At 48.0% G+C, this 23,169-nt stretch overlaps 1 protein-coding gene across 5 annotated transcripts; it reads right to left on the bottom strand.

The window, feature by feature from the left end:
• Window positions 1-393: 393 nt before the first annotated feature.
• KLHL26 (kelch like family member 26) lies at window positions 394-22,320 on the bottom strand. Of its 5 annotated transcripts, none has more exons than XM_063358267.1 (4): window positions 21,109-21,319; window positions 9,206-9,388; window positions 4,701-6,076; window positions 394-2,468 (listed from the first exon to the last, which is right to left on the bottom strand). In XM_063358267.1, the coding sequence occupies exons 1-4, from the start codon at window positions 21,153-21,155 to the stop codon at window positions 2,347-2,349; spliced, it is 1,728 nt and encodes a 575-aa protein (XP_063214337.1). In that variant the 5' UTR covers window positions 21,156-21,319; the 3' UTR covers window positions 394-2,346. The 5 variants fall into 5 exon arrangements, 4 of the variants coding, with proteins under 4 accessions (XP_063214337.1, XP_063214339.1, XP_063214336.1 ...); XR_010073969.1 differs by having other exon boundaries at window positions 2,354-2,468; window positions 2,611-6,076; window positions 21,109-21,305; XM_063358269.1 differs by lacking the exon at window positions 21,109-21,319 and adding an exon at window positions 22,088-22,320 and having other exon boundaries at window positions 394-6,076.
• Between the last annotated feature and the right edge of the window lie 849 nt (window positions 22,321-23,169).

The following is a 23,169-nucleotide window of genomic DNA, read 5'->3' as shown; positions in this document are numbered from 1 at the left end:
CCATATAAACTAGGTCTAGCTAATTACGTGACGGGGGCCTGGGTGCGAAATAGCAACTGCAAAGCCTCAGGGACCGAGCCAAGAACCTTTGATTTGCTCTCTACAGCTTGTAAAAAACTTCTGAAAACTTTTTACTCAAACAGCTTTTCTACTTTCCATTGCAAACTGCACCCGCTACTCCGATGCTGCCCTCCGGCAGGCCCCCACCATCGCTCTCTACTAAATCTTTACCCTTTGCCTTACGATCTGAGGCTAATTTCAGGTTGCGCTGCTAAACCGGCAGCTGTTTCCAAGCAGAAAGCACATTTCGTGTTCATTTTATGGAACATTCAACGTTGGAGCAGATGAAATCGTACCCGCCCCACAAATAAATTTTAAAACTTCGCTGTGAAACTCCCTAAAGTTGAAATATTTAACTGAAAAGTGCCAAACTTGTGTTACTGAAACTCAGTTATTAGTTTGGAATGAGAAACAAAAGTTCTGGAGCCTGTGGGATGATACTGTGCCTACTCACCATTAAAATGCAGAGCAGAATCTAAGCTGTCTCTGTAAAAAATAACTTGCAGGGAGAGATGTCTCCGTGCGAGACAGAGAGAGATATATATGCTCCCAGGTGAAATTCCAGGTAGCTGAGCCCTCTCAGGAAGGCACCACCAGCCAGCTCTGCTCCCTGACACGCCAACACGCCCAGGCTAGACTGTACGTTTATTCAGCCACATTAACTTTTCCTGGTCCTTAAGTCACAAGTGATGAAATCCCATTCATTTATGCAAGCAACTGGAAGATTTATTGTAAATAAAGTTCCGCACATTACACAACTGGCTAAAAATCATAATTAGAGTTGCACTGGGAAACATGTTTTATTTATTCTGACAGTAGTCTGGCTTCAATAATCCTAGCATGATAAATGTCCCTAAAGTTTGCAGAGTTTCAGCAACTAAAGACCTTATCACAGACATGGAAGTGGAAACGTCTGACTGGGTTTGATGTGGCTTACGCGAGGTCCCGAGCACTGCTGTTGCGCAGCATCGTTTTAAATCAGCACCAGGGTACGAAGAGCTAGTGGGAGCGCCTTCATTCATTGTAAATCAAAGAAATGAAATTTTCCGCTGCTCTTAAACTTCCAAGACCCCGGTAGGAACGCTAGGACACGTCTGCGTGAATTAGCCGGGTTCTAGGATAGGCAGAAATGACAGTGGGCTTGCCGAGCCGACAGACCCTCTGGAAGAGGGTCAATGACACCATTAATAGGATGCAGACATTCCCAATCTCTAGCTACTCCGCACCCTGCCAAGAGTTCTAGTGCTTTCTTTCTTTATAGTTTTAAGTACAATTTCAGGCCCATAAAACATCAGAGAAGACAGAAGCTATTATCCCGGCCATGACAGGAGTCCCTAATGGGACATGCATACTCTGCAAATACCTAGAACTAATGATGCTGCGCTTTTACTGTTCCCCATCTGTTCAAGGGTATTTTAAAATGTACCAAATCAGGTTTACCCCTATAATGTTTATTGCTGCTCTGAGACTAATAAATGACTCCGAGTGCAATCAAACATTTATCCGGCTTTGCTCATTCTTGAAGGAGAGAGGAGCCCAGGCCACTTGCTGTGCACACAGGGCATCCTGCAAAGCGCCTTCTCCACCCCAGCCCCGGAGCGCGATCACTTCAGATATTTATGCAGAATCCTTCAGCTCGTTGTCAAGTTGCTGAACGCAGCAAAAGAATCAAACCCGTTTATTTGCAGAATAACGGACAGGTTACGCATGGAACAGCCCAGAGCCACCACTACATACTTCACCAGGGGTAAAACAAACTTTATTATCAATATGGATGATACGCACTTCCACAAATATTTTAGCCAGTCTCTGCTAAATTTAGAACAGCTAGGATATTTCTAGCTAATGTTATGAAAAATAATTATTTATATCGCTATAAAAAGAACATTCCGGTAACAAAGAGAGGTGGTGCACAGCAGCGCGTTGTTGCAAGTCTCAGTGAGAGAATTTGGAAACTTTTCCCAGCCCCCGCTCCACAGTGCCAGGGAATGGGAATGTGGGTACCGGGCCAGTTTGCTGCAACAAGTTGGTCTGTGTTTTAAATACAGTTACAGAATGGCTTTGTGTATCCTCCTGTCTGCAAAGCCACCCTTCCAACAGGAATGGATACGGAGGTTAAGTTTATGTTGCAAGGTTGACCTTAAAAGTGACACCAAACGTGCTTTTTCACTTTTTCAAGGATTTTTTTTTTTCCACCCCTTTACCCCCCGAGAGACACACACATACCTTCAAGGCTTGAAGGGAAAAATAAAGCACGGTTTCCTCATGAAGAGACGCCAGCTGCGGTCATCGCATGGGTTCTCTCCAGCCATCTGACCTGGTGGGGCTTATGAGCACTACGGCTGCACGTTCAGAAAAACCCAGGTTATCAGAGAACACCCAAACCATCAACTGCTGCCGCAGAAATCCTTTTGGCAGAAAAATTTAAATAAAATAGGGAAGAATACTTAAGTATTTTAGGAAAGCAATGATGAAGGAATGACACACTCTTAAGAAGATTAATCGTATTCCGCAAATAGGAAAGCGAGTAACCTTCCATTTGTTACTAACCTAAGAAAGTACCCTCATCATAAACATACGGAAGCATTAAAAAAAAAAAGAAAATCCATTATTTTGTAATATTGAAGCTCGTATGGAGTTACATTTCATCCTTTCAAAATGGGCTTGTTATCTGCCAAGCCTGTTCCGCAGTGTCCCTAGCTTCTCCGCCAGACCAAACGAGCAGAGAATGGAGTAAATTAACTGCCTGAGAGCTGGGACGCGGAGCTTGCCCACTGACTTTAGCATACCATACACCAACAAGTACTTTTCATTAATTTATTATTGGCAAACCAACAAATAGATAGGAACAGATGAAACTATGCATCATTTCATCTGAAATGTAGAATGCAGAGCTGAACTGAGGAGCGTGTGTCCTCACCGGATCATATCCAAAGGTGCTTCAATTTCATTATTAGAGAAAAATATCTTTAAGTGAATCTGAGGTATGGAGTTCATGCTTTACACGGCCCTGATCAATGATTCATTAGCAAAACAGACATTATATATTGTGTCTAAAGGTTACAGCAGAGTATTTATTTAACAGCAGAATGCAACGGTTTCTCTAAAAAGAAGAGTGCATACATCAAAATCCAACCTATACGGATACAAAACAAAGCCCTTGAAACAGAATACCTGATAAAAGGAGAAACTTTCAATTCTTTAATCAGTCAAATTAATTAGAGAAAATGGCTTGGAAGAAAGGAAAGTTCAGGAAGTAACATTAGTCTGTGCAGTAAACACAGATTTTACAAAAATGACAGAGTCATCTTAAAATAAATCTCTTGATTTGAAATACTCACTGGCAACAACAATAAAAAAAGCATTCTACTTAGACTTCCACCCTATTATGATGCCAAGGATCTTATTTACAAGCCAAGGGAGAAAACCGTCAAGCTTATGAACAAGTAGCACCCACCTCCTTTACTGTACAAAAAGGGGATGGATGAAGGTGTACCGGTGGAGCGACGGGAAAGGCAGCGGGGTCCTGAACCAGACGCCCCGGGCGCCCTCTGCTTTCGTGGGGCGCCCAGAGGAAGAGCTGCAGAGCTCTTATTGCCAGTGAAGCCAATGCATTTTTGGCAGTTATAAAAAAAACCCCAATAATAATCATGCCCTTTTATTTGTAATCAAGCTATCGACATGGCTTTAGTGTTGCAAACTCCGGATGCCCCAGTTAAGGGAGCACTTCTGGCCCCGAGTATCATGCTGTTATCTGGAGGGGGTGAGGAAGGATCTGGAATTTCAGTGTCACCCAAGCAATGAAGAACCAATGGAGACCAGAGGGGTGCCAGGATAAGTATTCCCCTTTTAGGAAGGGGGGAAAAAAGTCACCTTTGAAAAGCAAGAATATGCTTTCACAACCCAAGCACCTGAGCTCTCCCAGCTCTCACTGTCCCTTTATTGCTTCTGGAGGTCAGTGTGTTATACGGGTTTTGGTTTTCTTTTGTTTGCTAAAAAACAACAAAGCGACATACAATGTTTTTTTTTTTTGAAGCTATTAATAAAAATCACACCTGAACTCTTTGAAACATACCACAGTACTTAATTACTCCTGAGCTGCCAATGTTTACAACGTGTGACACCGTTAAAAATATGAAAAGTTGGCAAAATGCACCCCCCCATCAAAAAAAAAAAAGAGAAAAAGAGAAAAGCTTTTTCCAGCTGTAACATCTGTTAAGTCTAACTAGCTGACAAGTGCTCCTGATGAAACTCGCTTGCCAGAACACTACAGAAGGGGAGGAGGGACTTCATGGAGGAGGGAACGCAAGCTATTTTTCTCCTTCCCTCACCCACAAAATGCACAATACCATTTGCAAACAACAAAGAAACAACACGGCATCCTGATAACATGCAACACGAGGTGATTTCGCGGGCCAACACGGTCGTGCGTGGTTATCTCTGGGTCGTTACCTGCGGCAGTATAACGGGAGCGCATGCTATCCCAGCAAAAGATTCTGGAAAATGTAGGTCCCTTTCCCATTCATCAGTTTCTGTGTTATACACCTGCACAATGCTTGTAACATTGTTCAGATGCCAGTTGTACCCTCCTACTATATAAATCTTTTTTTCTAGTAAACAACAGCCAGCTTCCGACTGACCTGCACGCATCGGGCTCACCGTTGTCCACTGGTCTGTTTCAGGCACGTAATATTCCACAGCCAAAACATCAAAACAACGGTCAACGTGGTCCATGCGGCCACCCAGAGCGTAAATCCTATTATTTGCACTGACCATGGCATGCAAAACTCTGGGTTCGTTCATTGGGGTTTTAAACTCCCACTGATCCACGGCGGGGTCGTAACAATGCAGGGCTTTTTTGTCTTCTACTGAAATGCCATACCCACCTGATATGTACAATTTGTCTCCTACCGTGGCTCCAGCGTGCCCCCACGTCCTGCGTTTCAGGGAGCACACGTAAGTCCACTCGTTATTTTTGGGGCAATACTTCTCTACCGAGGCCAAGCTCCCCGACCGGTTCCTCCCACCGGTGGCATACACCATGCCGTGGAGGACGTTGAGTTGGAACTGGATCCTGCTCTCCTGCATGGCCTGGATGCGTAGCCACTGGTTGAGGTGCGGATCGTAACGGTAGCAGATATCCACAGCTCCCTCGCCGCTCCGGTACTGCAGGTGCTGCCCGCCTACGATGTAGACGAAGTTGTCGAGCACGGCCACGCAGGAGTGGCTGCTGCCCACCTCCATTTCCGTCAGCTCCTTAAACTGGCGCATGCTGGCATCTGGCAGGTAGTAGACTTTGCAGCTCACTGTGCGGTCGTTATCGGTGTAGGGAGTGCCACCAAAGGTGATGAGGGACAGGACATCCGAGCGAATGGTGGTCCGAGGGGACTGCATCTCGTGCTGACGGAAGGGCAGGATCTGGTAATTGAAGGCTTCCAGCAAATACTGCCGGCACAAGACATCTTCCACCATGATGTCCAAGGTCTGGACGCTGTCCACCAGCTCCGAGGACTTCATCAGCGGGAAGCGGATGTGGCAGAGCACCTGGCTGGCATTGGCACGGCGCGTTGGGTCATACTGCAGCCAGCGGACGGCAGCACGGAAGAGGTCTATTTCACTGCAGCTTTTCAGCTTATTGCTCTGCAAGAAGAAAACGAGGCGCTCCAGTGGCAGGTGGAGGAAATCCTCTTCCTCGGAGATCTGGAGGAAATGCCTAAAAGTGAATGCATCTACTGATTCCTTCAAGGATGCGAGGCTAAAGGTGGTGGCCATCTGCCCGATATTGAGACACGTTTCTACGCTCATGGCGGACTTCAGAAATTCTTCACAGAGCTCCACGACAGGCACCATCTGGAGGAAGACAGCAGCTCCCAGCACATCCTGAATACAGTCAAGATCAAGAGTCACTTCAGCACTGTACGCAAAGTCTATTATGTGTTTCAGTCCTTTTGCAGATACACCTTTCAGTTCGATCACATCTTGGCTGGCTTCTCTCATCCCGCCCGTGAACATCGCCCTGGAGGTCAAAAACACAAACAAAAGATTTTCCCCCCTTTAAATACACGTAAAATGATGTATCGCTTCAGAATTTTATTTTATTTTTTCAAACATGCTGATTCTCTTAAGGAGGATGGGGAAGGGGAAGAATAAATCAAGGCTAAATCCTTGAGCCAGGACTGAGCCAGGAGAAATGAGAGTATGCAATTACTTACATAAAGCTTGCATAAACAGTGCACTAAGATTTAACATTCAGCTATGAGAACGTGGACCACAGGACAAAGCTTCAAAAAGCAGGTAGAGCTACCAGAGCAGTGAGCGCAGCGCGCTGGACACCAATGAATCCGTGACATTCGACAACCAAAGAATGCAACGGGATCTGCACCAGCAGAGACTGGATACCATTCCCTAAGAGTGTAAGTATGCAGGGTCTGGAGCACAAAGAAAGAACACACTTCAGAAGTCACCCGTGTTCAGGAGGCCTGCGACCCTCTGAGCCTGCCTGCAGCACTGCCTTTCGGCAGAGGTTTCAGCTAGCCCCTTGTATCGTCGGGTAACTATGCAATGGCTTAAATATTGCAGAGGCAACACATCTTAGGAACAGCTTTGGTAATCACAACAGAACCTCCCCTCCAAGGCTCATTCCCAACACCTTAAGAAAATAGGAGTTGCAGCCACTTCAGAAAACGTCTGTCATGTTGCAGTACGACGGCAGGGGGCTAACAGGCAATTAAAAAAAAAGGAAAAAAAAAGATTTTGTTACAGCACAGCTGCAAGCACATCAGTTGACCAGGCCACGCAGAGATTAGGCCCTAGATCACCTCCTTGGGAGGCTTCTAAATTCCACAGGAAGCACATACCACGCCAAGGACTGCGCACAGCCATCTCGTAAACCGCATTTCTAGAGCGGCGCTGCATTTCCCAGCTACGGGGCCTGTGGGCGTGATGGGGACATAACTGCACATTTGTTTTTTTATACGTTTACATTAAATTTCATCAGGTTTTGTTATATATGGGTAGCTCGGGGGCAAAGGTTTGTGCTCTGTGTAGTATTCAACAAGCAGTAGCAGAGCAGTTCGGGGGAAGCCAAAGCAGGTTGCTGGAAGAACAGGGACATGGAGTTTCACCACTCGCGGACACACACCTCACAGCAAGGCTACAGACTGCCGTACAAAAGACCTTTTAAACTGCTGGCAGCTGCCCGCACAATTTGGGCTGGTTTTTCCCCCATCGATAACCTACTCTTTTCCATCAGAAAGGTAAATTCGTTGTGAAGGCACGGTGTCATTAGAGCTGCCCCAGGAAGCTGCAGGGACTCTAAGGTGCGAGTTAGTCAGAAAACTGCTGAACAGACCCTGCTCTTCTGCATCAACACAGGAATAAAGGAATATCTTGGGAACGTTGTCAAAAGACAGGAGTTCCAAGTTTCCTGTCCAAACCAGGCTAGAAAACCTGCTGCCGTCCAGCATAAACCCAAGAAATCCTAAATGACCTAAATAAGGAAATATCTGCATATGAAATCAGCTTTCTGTAACCGAGTGACCAGGAATACTGTTCGCAATTATTTGTCCATAGAGCAGATGAGCGCATTTTGCTAAAATCCCCTCGCATATCCCATGTCACAGAACAGCGTGCGGCCCTGATCCCTTGCCCCAGAGGATACGCAGCCATGTGTGTGCTCCTGCATTAGCTACACAGAGCTGAACGTGCAGAAGGGAAGAAAAGCGTTATTGTTACCGTGATGAAGACAAATCATCAAATAGAACGCAATTCCTTTGAAAAGTGTTATGGTTCTAAAATGCTGATTATATAAATGCCTCAATTTCACTCTTTTCCCTCCCCCTTTCTGCATAAAAACAGAGTATTTTCAAAAGCTAGATTATTCTGCCATTGTTCCCCAGGACAACCTTCCTTAGCACCACAGAAGTTATAACAAGAAACCTACTCAGCAATTATATTTCGACAGTGAAAACACACTAGCAGTGGCACTGCATACAGCATTTATGAATACAAATAGTGCTATTAGCATTTGGTGGGAGATCAGCTCCATCATTAATTGCATGCCTGTTAGGGAGAGTGATAAGCTTGGAAGGTTTGTGTTAGCAAAGGGAGAGAGAAGGGAACAGCCTAGAAAATGTGTGTATACACAAGACAGACATCATCGGAGCGGCTGAAGAAATGGGTGAGGGGATCCAGGAGACGTGCCAAGGGATAATGAAGTCCCTGGCTCTCCGTTACCTGCTCAGCAAACGGATCTGCTTGGGTCAGGAAGGAACCTACACGTCAGGGGACTGCAAACCCCACCGGACAGCCCTTCTCCACCCTTCACTTGCCACGACCTGCACTCTGGAACAACACCCCGGGTCGAGTTCTCTGGTGTTTTGAACCTCCCCTACACCCGTTACCTCCAGCATGCCCCTCACTTGACGCTGCTCCTGGTGCTGCCAGAAAAGATCCCTAACTCAAAAGTCCTTCCAAGCCAGAGATCATTACAAAGGATTTTGACAGGGGCAAGATGGATGAATACATATTTTCACTTAAGACTGAGTTTCCTGCTCTGCAATTGGCTCACTCTGCATTAATTTGGCTGGGAAAACTCATCTCCATGCTTCAGTTTTCTACCGACACAAGGTGGGACAATTCTCCCCTATCTCCCGGGGCGGGGTCTGGGGAACGCACACACAAAGCGCTTCACGGTCTTCAGCCTGTGAACAGTGAGGGCTGGAGACAGATCAGTGGTATTTAAAGATAACATAAGTGCGTTTACAATGGGCACCACCGTTCAATGGGATGACTCAGTGCAGAACCCTTGCTGCCACTTCGCAATCAGCTCCAGTAGCTGCAGGGCAAAAGCCTGTTTCCTTCAGCGGGCAGAGCACCCACCCGAGGTGGGTTCAAGACTTGGGCTTGAACCTGCGTCTGAGCCCAGCAGCCCTCGCACAAACCTCATCTGCGTGCAGGACTGACTTCCAAGCTTCTACATGCCTGCAGGTAATCCCGCTGGCATCCGTGGGGCAAAACATCCCTCCAGAGGGTTGTGCGTGGGTATGCTTCTGGGGTGCAGTGGGAAGGTTGGGGTGGGGGAGGATTGGGAAATGGAAAACCAATGGGAAAGGTAAAAATGCCTGCTTTCCTATCGGATTCTCACCTGAAATAGTCACTGCAGGCAGCCAAGACAACTTTATGAACCTGAAACACTTCATTATTTATAGTGAGGATGACATCAAGCAGCTGAGCCTGAGCTCGGAGCGAGGCCAGTCCCTGCAGTAGAGTGGTGCTGTGGCCAGGAGCAGAGAACGTGCATTTCAGGGTGCTGTTCTTGTCAGCCATGCTAAAAACAGAACAAGAGAGACAGGCTGGTTTGAAATTAAAACAATATGTGGTATACCTACAAAGCATGCTGGGGAAGATACTGTAACACGAAGCAGTTTGAACGCAAATTCCCAGCTCAACAGCCACACAGAACATCATGACATCAGTACCTCAGTTGTATTCCCTTCTCCCAACGCAAAAGAGACTTCCAAATTTTTAAATTATACTTTCGCATTACTGACAGCCCGTCACGCTGCAGCACACGTGGGCTTCAGAGACCATCCAAACACCAGCTAACAGGGCCAAAATCTCCAACGAACATTGGTGTCCCCACACTACAACCACCCCAGAGTCCACCCTGACCTTGACTTCAACCACGAGACTGAATCACAGTTGCTTATTCTTCTCACCACCTATCCTGACTGCAGCTGTTAGATACTCCGTACCGTCCAAGGACGGCCCTGCTTGCCCCATTTGATCCTTTCCTTACGCCCGACCCTCATGAGAAGAGCAAAAGCAAAATATTACATAGCACTGGCTGCTCTAAATAACGTCAACTGTTTGAACTGCACTGTAAACAGTCCCCTCCCAGTGTAAATATTTCCTTGGTTTTCCCAATGCCTCTCGCACGTGTTCCCCAGCGCAGAGAGCATCATCCTTAGATTCATTCACTTGGCCTCAGATGCACTTGTCAGCGAGATGGCTGCATTTGGAGGTGAACATCAGCAGTATCTCTGCACAAGTGGAAAAGACTATTAGATGCTCTGTGCTCCTCCGAAAATAACTACAATTGTGCTGCAGATTTCCTGAGCAAGGCAATAGCGGGCCAGCACGCCCTGCCCTCTGAACGGGATCCACTCACGCCAACAGAAGCATGAAATCCTAAATTTATTTACAAATTTAATCCAGCCCTGAACTACTTTTCAGGATCAAGATCCAAGCCCTCCTGGGAAGGAAACATTCACAAGGACCAGTATTCAGGATGGGGTTTGTGTTCTCAGAGGTATCCTGCTACTTGGTCTCTGCATTTGAAGAACTATTTTATGGAAGTGTGACAAAAAATCCCAAGCAGATCATACCGAATCTGGAAAGCTGCATTACTTGCTCCCAAGCCCGCAGTGGGAGGGTGCACTTAGTACTGCGCTTAAAGGGTATTACTATTATTATTATTTAGGTAGAATATACCAACAGAGCCAAAAAAATAATACAGAGACCAGGCCCCAGTGTGCTAGGGGCTGTATAAGATAATCCCATCGTTTGCTAACAACTGCCCCTGAGCGTTCACTACCTAAACAACAACAAAAGCCACACACAATGGACGAAACAAGTAGGCAAGGTCAGAGAAGAGTCAGGGAGATGGGATAACAAAAAAAGGGATGTAAACAATCCTCAAACAATAAGGAACAATGGACAGGACTTGCTACTTGCCCAACTTATCGGACTGCAATTTCCTGCAAGCTTTACAGAAGAGGCGAGTTAGGGGAAATCTGTGATGTTCATCAGAGCACTGCGAGGGCAGCCGCTTTGTGCGAGTAGCTCTGGAGCTCTTTGGGATGCTGCAGGATGCAGATATCAAATCTTTGCAGCCTGTTTCAAAACTCAGGCTTGGGAACGCGCCTCAAAATTCCTCAAAAAGTATGAGTTCCTACTGGGATGAGTGATACCTGTCAGCTGTGCTTCTTGTAGCACAGATCTGGAATTCCTACCTTAAAGTCAAAGCATGCTAAAAACTCTTAGTTCAGAGAGCAGAGTCCAGCTACAACATCCTTCCTATAATAAAAAGGATTAGCAAAAAGTCACTTGCTGACAAGACCTTTATCCACTACTCCGTGAGCCAAGAAACGTTTATCCACTCCAGCTCTTCCCATGGTGAAAGAGGAAGGAGATTGGAGGGAGCGAGTGCATGAATATTCATCACGTCAAACTCATTTTACTCTCCTCTCTGGAACAATGGCTTTGATTCGCTGGAGGAAACATCGAGCACAAGCAAGGAAACGATCTTGCCTCTGAACACAGTATAGTTCACTGCGCAAACCCATTTTGCTTCACGCTGGACAGGTGAAATACACACAGAGAGCTCCGGCGGCTCATCTGGGAGATGGTAACTCCCGAGTTTACTGTAACTTCATTAGACTCGATCTCCTGCAGGATTTTTCTCATGGGAATTTAGTCAGTGTTTTTTTTTCATACCAATTTTAAATATTCCTTTTCCCAGCCTAAGGGCTTACCCATATAGGATTGCTTTCACTATATCCACAACGCGCCCAGTGCGGGTGCCTCTTCAAACAACAAGCCTTACCTGAACAAACATTCCGCTTCTTTTCCTTTTTCTCAATTAACTTTTACAGGCACTGTTAATAACCAGACTGTAAGTTTAGAGTAGATGGAGGACTAAATTTGGGCAGGTAGATATTTCTGTGCTGGAATAAACATGTTTGCATGTGCGATTCATTTCGGTAGGTAGTTGTGAGCAGCTACCCCTGAAAAACTCCCTGTACTCATTCCTTTGTCTGTTTACAGGTATAGAATAAAAGGAACCAACGATTACACAATCCTCCGGGGGGGGGAAAAAACAAACAACTAAACAAAACCAAACAGCGAGAAAAGCACCGATAATGTCCAGTTTAGAAGAAACACATAAGCTGGAAGCAAAATAAAATCCACACAAAGCATGAGAAATCAAGTGAGAGACTCTACAAAAAAAACAAAGCGGGGGGAGGAGAGGGGAGAAAAGAGCAACAAAACGCTGTTTGCACGGCGGTTAGTAAAAAGGGATTTGTGATAACAGCAGGCTTGGCTCGGACCAGGCTGCCGTACTGCGGGCATGATGCACGGCCTTGCCTTCTGCTCCCTGCGCTGCGTTAGGAACAGGGGAAGAAGAGAGGCAGCGGCTGGATGTCAGAAAGGCACAAAAGGAAGCGTCCAACATCTGAAAGTGCCTTTGTGAGGCTGTGCCTATCTTACAGGAGATCCCAATATGCCACGTGGTTGTTGCTTAACAATTTGTTACAGAAGAAAGAGCCTTGCAGACAAACTTCGGAAGAGTCGCATCTACTCCTCAGCGGTACAGAACATGCCTTCAAGATAAAAGCCTTTCATCGCACAATAGTGAGAAAGTGTTTATTCCGCTCCTTCCCCCTTCCCTTTCTGATGGAGGCAGGGCTGGAGAGTTTCTGGAATTTTCCTCGTTTATTCATCTTTGTCTTCAAAAGGACAGCACTGAGCGACGTCCGTCCCCTGCCGCAGAGCTTTGCGGAGGTTTCTGTGGCCAGAGCATCCTTCGGCAGGGACCGAGCATGAGAGCTCGGAGCAGGGTCAAGTGTGCCTGGCTGCACCCAGTCAAATTTATCCTTGGAAAAAATGTGAAACATAAAAGTCACATTCACGTCAAGCAGCACTTCCACGGCACATCCCACAGGTCCCACAATGACCTGCACGGGGATCTGAAAACGTTTACATGATCAAGGCCTCTAACATGAATATTGGTATAAAGGTGACTTTACCGGAACAGAAATCCCACTTTCCACATGGAAATAGCTGTAGCAGTGAAAGGCATCTTTATATTCATGTGATTGCGTCCATAGCACGAATGGTGGGGGCAGCTGGAATTCAACAGACACGTTGATTCAGAAGGGCGATCCATTTTGGGCAGCAGCCCCAAAGACTCCGATAACATCACTGGTACCCAGTTTTCAAAAAGGGACTGCCAGGGAACAAGTAATGGGATTGAGGATTTGTCTCCAAGCCGCTGCTCTGAAGCCAGATTGCTTTCAATCCTCTCCAGTCACTGCAGGACAGAGTTCAGCATGGTTTACGTGACCGTCGCGTGTGGAAAATCAACCCAAAACTGTACATACATTGCACGCTTGTGAAAAATGTTAACGCAAGGGTTAAGGGAGTGGTTCCAGCCAGACAGCGGGCAGGGAAGGCAAACAAGCGCAGAAATTCTCCTGCTGTACCTATTGCAGGAGCCTGGCCATGTGCTCATCCTTGCCCCAAGCACGCTGACCACATCCTTAGCCGACACGTTTCTGAGCAAGGACTGCTGGCTTTTTCTGACCAGAAACAGATGCAGCAAGGAGGTATCCGGACGCCCAAGAGGCCTCTAAAGCTGACGGGCTGAGAGATATTTAAGGGCCATACTTCAAGATTCAGTTCAGATAAGGCACAAAGAACATCCCAAAGAACAACCGTCCCCTGTCTTTGCCTCCTCGATTCTCCACAACATCACGTGTAATCCAAGATGCGTTTCAAGCTAATGAATCATTTTTACCAAATCTGCACTGATGATTAAAAACATCAAAGCTGGAATTAAAGGCTTACCAAGCATGAGTTCATATTTCAGCATGTTTGCAACTACTGCACAAGTACAAATGGAGAGAATTATACCCGGCCAGATTATAACATTTCAGTGATTGAATTAAATAAGAAAAATCTTTTGCTACACAACTGCCTGTCATCTTCCTACTCTCCTTTCATAACATGGTCCTCCTTGGAAGGAGGGATAGTTCAGCGCTAGCGGGGCTCGCCCTCCATCCCAGTTCAGCATCCTTGCTAATATCCACCCACGTTTTCCCACTCTCTGAGCAGGTGGTGCTCAGTAATTTTTCATACAGGAGAAACTCAAGGGGGTTGGCAAGATTTCTAAGCAGGGCAAATTTCCAAGAGCCAGCCTCTCCAGCAAACACAAGCTCTAAAGGTAGGAGCCCGCGGGGCATGGCTGGGGTACAGGAGAGGAGGGAGGAAAAGCAGCAGAGTGTGTGTGTGTGTGCTCACATGCATCAAGTATGCAGTGCCACAGCTTTTCTGTGGATAAACAAAAGACTTGGGATTGCAAAATAACCAGCGAGGCACCTTCTGAGCACTCAAGCCTGCAAGAAATTTATGGCGAGAGCAGGAGAACTAGCATAAAGCTGAAGAGTAACTTTATTTAGAACATAGGGTATGAATATTAAGGACCTTCTTTAAGAACCTTTGAAAGGCAGCATTATAGATATTTTAATAATGCAAATCATTTAATGCCTTTAGTTTCATGCCTAAGTAAAAAACACATTCAGATTCTGATTTTTAAACTACAATTAAGACACTTAAAATCAAAACAAAAGTCAAACTCCCTCAGATAAGTCACTGGTAGCCATGGTTACCGTAATATTTCAGATCCTGAGGCTTTGTATCACATGCCCAAATGATGAAAATGAGTTTTCAGCACCTCACACTAACAAATGTTACGTTAGGGCAAAAAGGCTAAAGCCTTTACTGCAGATTTGCTGTTTCACAGAGTCTTGTTGGGACTTTCGGACGATGCTCCCGTGGCCTTTGCACCCCACTATGAAAAGGCAACGAGGGGTTTCCTTGAAGTTTGGGTGCGAGGAAGATTAGATGCTGCCAGGCGATGAGCCTTAAAAATACCTGCCCTGTTAACCTACTTACATTCGCAGCAGCAAGCGAGACCGTCAGCAGCACGCCATCAGAAACAACAGTTACCACCGCTTCCCTGTCCAAATTAGCAACGACAATAAGCACTTAATGATGAGCAACTAATTAAATATTAACACATCGAATGAAGGGGATGTTTCCCAGAGAAACATAATCATCCTTAGGAAAGATATGCAAGCAAAATAATTTAATCGATTTCTTTGTTCCCTTTTCCACCCCCTTCCCTTAATTTCTCCTATTTCTCTCCTCTGCCTCCACTCATTTTCCTCTCCTGACACCCTCTCTTTCATCAAAGGCAATAAATACAAGTAGAAAGCCTGAAACTAATATCTCTATTTAGAAGTGACTAGCAATTTGGAGTGCTCAAATAAAGAGATTATAAATCGGTCTGAGTTTTAGAAGGAGTAATACTTTGTGTGAAATAAATGGTCTTCTGTAAAATGCCTGGAGTTGAATAGTGAAGTTTGAAAAGTCACGTCTTTTGTCTTTTACACTCCAAAATTTAAGGGAAGTTAACATTTGGCCAAGGTAGAACAAGTAACATTCGCTATTTTAAAACAGAACAAAGCCCAACAAACTAAGATTTTTTTAAAATTTGTATTAAAGGGACGCGAGAGGCTGGTGCGTCTCACAAAGAGGGAACTGAGGTCTCGAAAGATGGACTGCCCAACGCTGGGACGGGACCGGGCACCACTGGGCTCCCACGCTCTCCACTGCCCGACCACCCACGCCTGATTCAGCCTTGCATTTGGTGAAAGCAGCAATTAAAGACATATTTCACAGAAGTGAGGAGGTACCTTAATATTTCATTTTTAAATGCTTTCTGAACCAGGTCCTACTGATCCCCTTATTTGCTTATCCGCATCCTACTTCTCCCAAGCTGGAACCGAGGAACCCCTATAACGCAAAGGTAAGGCGGCAAATTGAAGGAAGAGGCTTTTCAATTATTATTATTTTTTTTAATATTACTTTTTGTCCCCTGAGACATCCCAGACACATTTTCAAATCTGTTTTTTCTTTTTTTTCTGAGCTGGACTCACACAGGGCCCAGCAGACACACACACGCACACACACAGATATATTCTGCTCCCAGGCTTCAATCGGTAGGTTGTCCGCAAGCCAAAGGAGGTGGGATTTTGGTTTCTGCTAAAAGCACTAATAAAACTGGATGTCTGTCAAAAGCTGGCTGGCCTGGTAAAATGGAGCATTGGAGCACAGAAGAAAAAAAGAAAAAGCGGAGGGCGAAATATCTGAACACATTAAACTCTGTGCCACCTCATGGAGTTTCAACGTCTTACTGGGCAGTACGTGCTGTACCCAGGACAAATTGGGGGGGGGGGGGGGGGGAATAAAAAGAAAGAACACGATTCTTAAAAATGTTTCTGTCACAGAGCCAGAGTCATCTTTATGCCGGTGCAGGGACAAATGGGAAAATCACTTTCGTCCTCCTCATTCAGCAACTGAAGTGTCCAATGCAACTCTCAGGAAAGGGCTATGTGAGCCCAAATTTGCACACTGGTGGCACCAGGGCCTTGGAGGGACACAAAATGTCAGGCTGAGAAGACCATTTAGAGGATCTGCCATTTCTTTTCTCTCTACCCATATCCAGAGCTAGCGCAGAGGATCTTATTCTGTACAGGGATTTTCCCGAGTCACTCTCAGTCCTGCCTCAAACCCCGCTCCGGCAGCAGAGCGTGGGGAGCCGCCGCGGGTGACGCACATCATCCATCACTAACAACATCCTTCTGTCCCACTATCTCAACCTGTGTTTTTACAATGACCGAGAACAAGAAGATACTACCCCCACACCCTAAAATTTTACCATTATTATATTCTTGTCAGCCCCAAACCTAATCCCGCTGAGCCAGGAGCAAACTGAGCAAACATAAAAATCACTCTAAGCATATAAATTACGCTGGCAGCCACAGGCAGTATCACAGCAATGAGAAAGTCAGCTGCTCCCTGCTGCTCCCCAGCGCAGCCAGCCACACGAGGACCCCCAGAAGGATGGTGGATTTTACACCACGTAAAATTTGCCTGTGTATCCACGGTACACGGCTAAGTACAGGCTCTTTATACACTCGATACTCCTGCTGACACCGCTGCCTTAAACATTTCCACTTTTCCCCCACCATATGCCCTTACGGTCAAACCCTGCCAACCCCTGGCTCTAGAAAAAGGAAAACTACAGTGATGCTGAATCGGAAAAAAAAAAATATGCAAAAAAGCAGAACCATCCTTTTACAACACACCAGCGCGATGGTTTTAGCAGCCCGAAGCCGCAGCAGGTATTTTCTGCGCCCACCATCCCCTGCACACCTCTCCCAGCAGCACCCGTGGCAGAGCCGCTGTGCAAAGGCCGAGAGGCACCTAGTGGTGTCGGGAAGCACAGCAGAGCCACCCAGGCCACCCCAAAAGTGACACCCAGGCCAGCCCCAAGCACCGCTTAGCTGCTGGCCTTCTAGATACCACCCTGCTCTTCCCTCCACCCCTACTCTTCCATCCAACCCACTCCAGCACCGTGTTTTTGCCTTCGTAAGCAGAGCGAAGCTGATCTGTGGCACAGCTACCGCCACTTTCATCGAAAGATCCGTCGGGACCTGTCTCAACTTCCCGGCTCGTCACAGTTCAACAACGTCTGGGTCGTGTTTCTGCTGGGGACAGCCCGTTTCAGCTCTGCTAGCAGCTCCTAGCAGGGCACAAAGTTCTCCCCGCCAAGCAAATCCCCCCACGACCTTCTCCCACACAACCATACCGGGCTCTTTGCTCCACGCCTTGGAAAAACTTAGAAAAGCTTCAAAATCAGACTACAAGGTAGTCAGAGCAGCATTTGTCTCAGCCTGTTTCTGCGGCACCCGATTGCATCCTCTGGGCAGTGTTGCAATAAAAACGACAGGACTAGTTACATGCAGAGTAGGTACTACAGCGTGCAGTGAGCCGCAGCACGCCTCTCCTCTCCCTGTACCTCCACCCTCCTGATTGCTGCCTCGGAGCAGCGAGGCATCTCAAGCAAAACAACATAAAACGATGAAAGAACAGACAAGAGAAGAAAAACCCACTATCCCTTTAATGTAAACTGAAGAAATCATGTTTTCTAGCAGATGCGAACAGCTGCCCTGGCACTTGGCATCATAGCACAGCTTCCAATTCGGTTCCAGGATCAAATCCTCTTACCGCTGCGGCTGCTCGTAGCCTGCTTCCCTCATTACCTAAGTCCTCCGCACTTACCTTCTGACAGGCTTGTGCCCATCCTAAACATCCCATCATGTTTCCCAGCTCCTTGGGCAGCTCAGCTGGGCACAGGCTTTGTGCCGCCCTCATTGCATCACCTGAACAGAATCACCCAGGACCACCAGAAGTGCAGCAACAGCTTCTCCTAAAAAATTGATTTCTGTGCAAGTTCAGCATTTATCTTCCACATAGATGAGAAACTGCAAAGACACCTTAGCCATCATCCCGTGATGCAACGCTCTTCCTTACAAAGCAGTTAATGCTACACAACACTTGGAGGTAAGACAAGAACCTTTAAAGAACCACTGAATTTTACTTTTGGTCTAAATCAAACCTCCAGCTCAGAAGTCTCCCAATGTTAGAAAAGAAAGCAGCAGTTATTTTTACAGTGATTCAATTAGAGCGTAAACATTTACACCACGTCTACCAGATTTAACAACTAAATCTGTTTTAAAATTGCCATGTGGCAGAGTATAGAACATAGAAACCACACAAAACTAAACTTCAAACAGTTTCAAAAGGAAAAAAAAAAAGCCTGATTGAAGACTGAAGCTATATATGATTACAGGAGCACAAAAGCAAGGCAGACTCACAGCCCTTACCATTATGCTCCCCCGACGCGGTTTTACTCCATCCTCCCGTACATTTGCTCTCTCTCCCATCACTTTCTTCAGAAGAAATAAGGTTAGGGGAGTTCAGGTCGACTTTCTCTTGATGTGAACCCAGACACATGTACTTTTAGATAAGGAAGACCCGCAGGTCTCCCTCGCCCATTCATTCTGGTTTTGACAGGTGGGACCGCTTTCAGCAAACACGCCAGCGTGCAACAATATTAAGGAGGTTTTTGAAAAGCGTTTATACAACCTGGCTGCCTTCCTTTCTTCAAGGGATTATTCCCAATTTGAGACACACGCTGCTCTCCTCAACAGCTTGTCTGGACAACCTGATTAATTCCTGCTTTAAGGCCTGCACAGTAACATCCTCTCCAGCATCTGAAAAGATGTTTTTCCTAGATGTTTGTCACCCTAGCTCACCAACACTGCAGCAGAGTTCACGCGCCTTATTGTCTAAAGCACAGAGAGCTTCTCTTACGGAGGGTACTGGCGGATTTCATCGTTTCCTCTGTACTTACTTGCTCACCAATCTCAGCATATCTTCAAGAGCAGCAGAGTATTACAGCGTGAATTATGTAGCCTGAAACTCCCCCTCCACATGATACTGAGGGCTGGGAGTAGAATACGAAACCCATTTGTAACTCATGAAATTCTACCCATAAAGGAAGAAAGGAAAGAAAAAAAAAGAAAAAAAAGGTAGGTTTATTCAAAATAGAAGACTTGGGCCGTTTGCTTTTCAATGCACAGCAACGCCCTTATCTCATGCCATCAGTGTGTTGAAAAGCTTTTGTCCATACCATCTGGCACAGCGTGCTCCTTATCGAATGAAAGCACAGGATCCCCAGCAGACAAGTTAATTTTCTTGCTTTGGGGAAGCCAGCATACTTATGGGTAACCAGCATCAGCCATGCGGTAGCAATTCCAAAGATGGAAATTCTGTCCGTGCTGTTTGAGTAACTGCACCACCGAAATGGCATGTGTGTAACAGCAAGAGAGGACTTTGCACTTTTGCCTTAGAGAGTAAATACTCGGTAAGTGCAAAAAAGTCACAAGTGGAAGCACCTAACAAGGAATCGTTGTTGATAAGGAATGCCCTTGAAATTCTCCTCTCGCTCTAGAGAGAGATGCGGCATGTCCAATGTCCCACACCAGGTTTCTCCCCTGTATTCTCCCATAAATCCATCTTTTAAAACAGAAGACTAACGACCAACAAGAAGCAGTATCCAAATTTCAACGAGCTTTACTTTAAAATTAACAAAGAAAATAAACACGCGGCGATAGGGAACACGACGGAGCTACAGCTCAGGGAACAAAACTGCTGCAGCCCCAGTCTGGGTGATTTATCATGGCCCTGAAACAAATTACTTCCATTTCTCACTGCTACACACCCAGCACCGAGAAACTCCCGAGCGGCGAGCGAGCGGCCCAACCAAGACCCGTGTGAAAGAAGTGCTGCTGTTCCTGTTCTGAGAGGGAAGAAAAAGGAGGTGCAGAGAGATAAAATGAAAAGCCCCAGGCAATGCAGCATATAGTTTACACAGGCGGTCATTAGGGGAAAAAAAATAATACATATAAGGTGAGAATTCAGACAGGCTTCTCTAGCACTGAACAATGACTCTAAGAGCTTCCCTCTCCACAGAGTGACACAGAGGGTGGTTATTTCAGGAGAGAGTTAAATCGAGGATAAACGATGCTTTGAAGCCAAGTGACAGGTTGACAGCGTAACATCCGAGAGACAGACCACACAACTTTCTGAACACTGTCCAACACAGCAACTTTCGGATGAGGACGGACAGAAAAGCCCTGGGAACAGAAACTCCTCCACAAAAAGGTGGCACCTCCACCCACCCCAGAGCACCCTCCTGGGTCCCACCGCCAGCTCCGCGCTGCCTTCGAAGGGCCGAGTGACCCCCGTCGGGACCAAAACCAGCAACCCAGGGAGGGGTCTGCAGCCTGGGGGGGACGGGGCCCAACAGAACAGGCCTGAAACACCAAAAACTTGCTGTCCCTGTAAAGCTATAAACCTGGTGTCTCTATAAACCCACAAAGCTCTACAAACCCCACCCAAGCGGGGTCCAGGTGTGATTCATTATATGCTATATTTTAGAGCCTCCCGCAAACCTCTGCCTTCCTCCTCATAAACTCCACCGGGGAAAGCATTATTATTATCTTTCAGAGCACCCTCAGCTGCCAGGCCCTGCTTAGGACCCCCCTCCCACAGGACACCGGGCCGCGCTCTCTGCCTCACCGGGACTCCCAGGGAGCGGCAACGCCAAAAAATAAAGGGAAAATAAATGAATACACGGGTGCTTGTGGGTGCCGGAGGAAGGCGGCGAAGCTCCGCGGCCGCCGGGCCCTACCGGCCCCCGCCCGCCGCCGCGGCCCAACAGGGCTGGGCCTCCCCCCACCCGCGCCCCGCCCGGACCCCCGGCCTAGGCCGCGCCCGGGCCCCGCTCACCTGCTCGGCCGCTCCGCGGCGAACTCGGCCCCGCCGGACTCCGCCATCTTCGCTGCGCCGCCGGGCCCCGAGCTGGGAGGCGGCGGGAGCCGCCGCGTTAAAGGCGCAGGAGCGAGCGGGGCCCGCGGCGGGAACCGGGGAGCCGCGCTGCTCCCGCCGGGCCTGGCGCCGCCCCGCCGCCCCCGGGGGCTGTCACCGCCCCGCGGGTGAGGGGGCCCGGGGGGCTGTCATCGCCTCTCAGCCGCGGGGTCCCGGGGGGCCGTCACCTCCCTACAGCTGAGGGGGCACAGGGGTGTCTGTCACTGCCCCGTGGCTGAGGGGACCCGGGGGCTGTCACGTCCCTACAGCTGAGGGGGCACAGGGGTGTCTGTCACTGCCCCGTGGCTGAGAGGACCTGGGGGCCCATCCCCATCCCTCAGCTGAGGGGGCCCAGGGGCCTGTCACCCCCCTCATGGCTGAGGGGTCCCAGGACACTGTCACCATGCCCCAGCCATGGAGCCTGGGGGTCTGTCACCTGCACAGGGTCACTGAGGCTGTCACTGCCCCATGGCTGAGAGGACCCAGGGGTCTGTCCCCATCCTTCGGCTGCAGGGTCCCAGGGGCTGTCACCTCCGCATGGCCGTGGGGACTCGGAAAGGGGCCTGTCATTGCCCCATGGCTGAGGGGTCCCAGGGGTCTGCCACCACTCCACAGGCCACCATGGGCCTCCTCATGCCAGCACCCCCCAGCTGACCATTATCCCACAGCAGCCGATGGCCCCTGCCCGTGGCCTGCACCCGAGCACTTAACGCTTTCCCTCAGGATTTAACCAGTGACATTAAATGTTTCCTGCAGGAACCATCGTGCATGCGGCCAGCCCAGGACTGCGGGGACAACCCTGCTCCCCATCACCCTGGGGACGGAGCCTCCCGCCACACCATCTGGACGATGATGGACCAGGTTTTATTGCCATGAGCGCTTTGTGCAAGAGCAACAGTACCCTCCAGAGGGTGCAGTCTTGTCGTCGGAGATCGCAGTGCTCCTGCTGCGCCGTCTCGGTGCCAAAGATGCCTTCGCCGCCCCGCGTCCCCACACATGGTCGGCATCAGAGTCGCTCCCGGCTCTCCCCAAAGCAACCGGCGGAGACGAGGCCAAGCATCGCGGGTTCCGTGTAATTTTTAAAGCCGGCATGCATCTGGAGAGAGAGGACGGTCTAGAGGGCATTCCAGTCATCAGTGGAAATCAGGAAATTATTCATAGCGGTGGCTCTGCCAACGACCGGGGGTAAATTTCTTTGATTTCCCATGCCTCGGTGTCCACATCTGTATAAAGGAAAGGGGGAATTCGTACATGAGAATAAACGCACTTGGAAAGCCGTGAAAATACTCTTTCAAGTCAGCCTGATGAAAACTTCATGTTCTGGAGCCCTCTGCTTCAAGGAGAGCAATCTGTTTCAGAGGCGAAGCTGTGTATTTTTCTTATTTAAACCTTCTAAATCTGCTGGAGCATTAAAAATATTTGGCATTTCCACAGCACATTTCATTCCCGGCTCCAAATGCGTTTTACAGACATTCATTAATTAAGCCTCGTAAAACCTTTGGGAGAAAGGGAAGCAGCACTTATTAATTTGCTATTTGTATTGCTGCAGCGCACGGAGACCCCAGCCAGGACCTCGGGGCCCTGTTATTTTAGACCCGACCTTCGCAGAAGAGGAGATGTCAGCGCGCCGAGGTGTGGGGAGAGCAGGAGGAGACGCGGGAGAGACAGCGGATGACAGTTAATGCTGTAAGTCATCGGCAGAGCCCGCAGCGCTCCATCCCCGGCGTTTCACCCTGATGCCCTTTCTGCCGGGCAGTGCTGCCTGCCAGCCGGAGCTGCATGGCCCCCGCCCCAGCTCTCCCCCCGCCTTTCCAGTTGCTCTGTGCATTTTGCTGGTGTTTGGGGGCTCCTGCCCCTCCTTACCAACCCCTCGTGCTTGTCCTCCTTCCTCACGCACCGGCTCTGCTTCATTTGATACCTTCCTCTTTCTCCTGGGGCCGCTTTCTGTAGCTTTAACTTTCCAGCACACACCCCTCTTTAGAA

This window comes from Chroicocephalus ridibundus, chromosome 22 (genome assembly GCF_963924245.1).
Source record: "Chroicocephalus ridibundus chromosome 22, bChrRid1.1, whole genome shotgun sequence".
Taxonomy (NCBI): domain Eukaryota; kingdom Metazoa; phylum Chordata; class Aves; order Charadriiformes; family Laridae; genus Chroicocephalus; species Chroicocephalus ridibundus.
Note: the sequence above shows the minus strand (reverse complement) of the source record. Positions and strands in the feature narration are given on the sequence as shown.

Bases quoted from the DNA above. Each gene is read 5' to 3' on its own strand.
- KLHL26 (XM_063358269.1), bottom strand. From the start codon at position 22,320: ATGACTGGAATGCCCTCTAGACCGTCCTCTCTCTCCAGATGCATGCCG. The intron at 9,389-22,087 runs GTACTGTTGCTC...TTCTGTTTTTAG, and splicing joins AAGACTGCACCCTCTGGAGG to CATGGCTGACAAGAACAGCA. The intron at 6,077-9,205 runs GTGAGAATCCGA...TTTGACCTCCAG, and splicing joins GCCTGCAGTGACTATTTCAG to GGCGATGTTCACGGGCGGGA.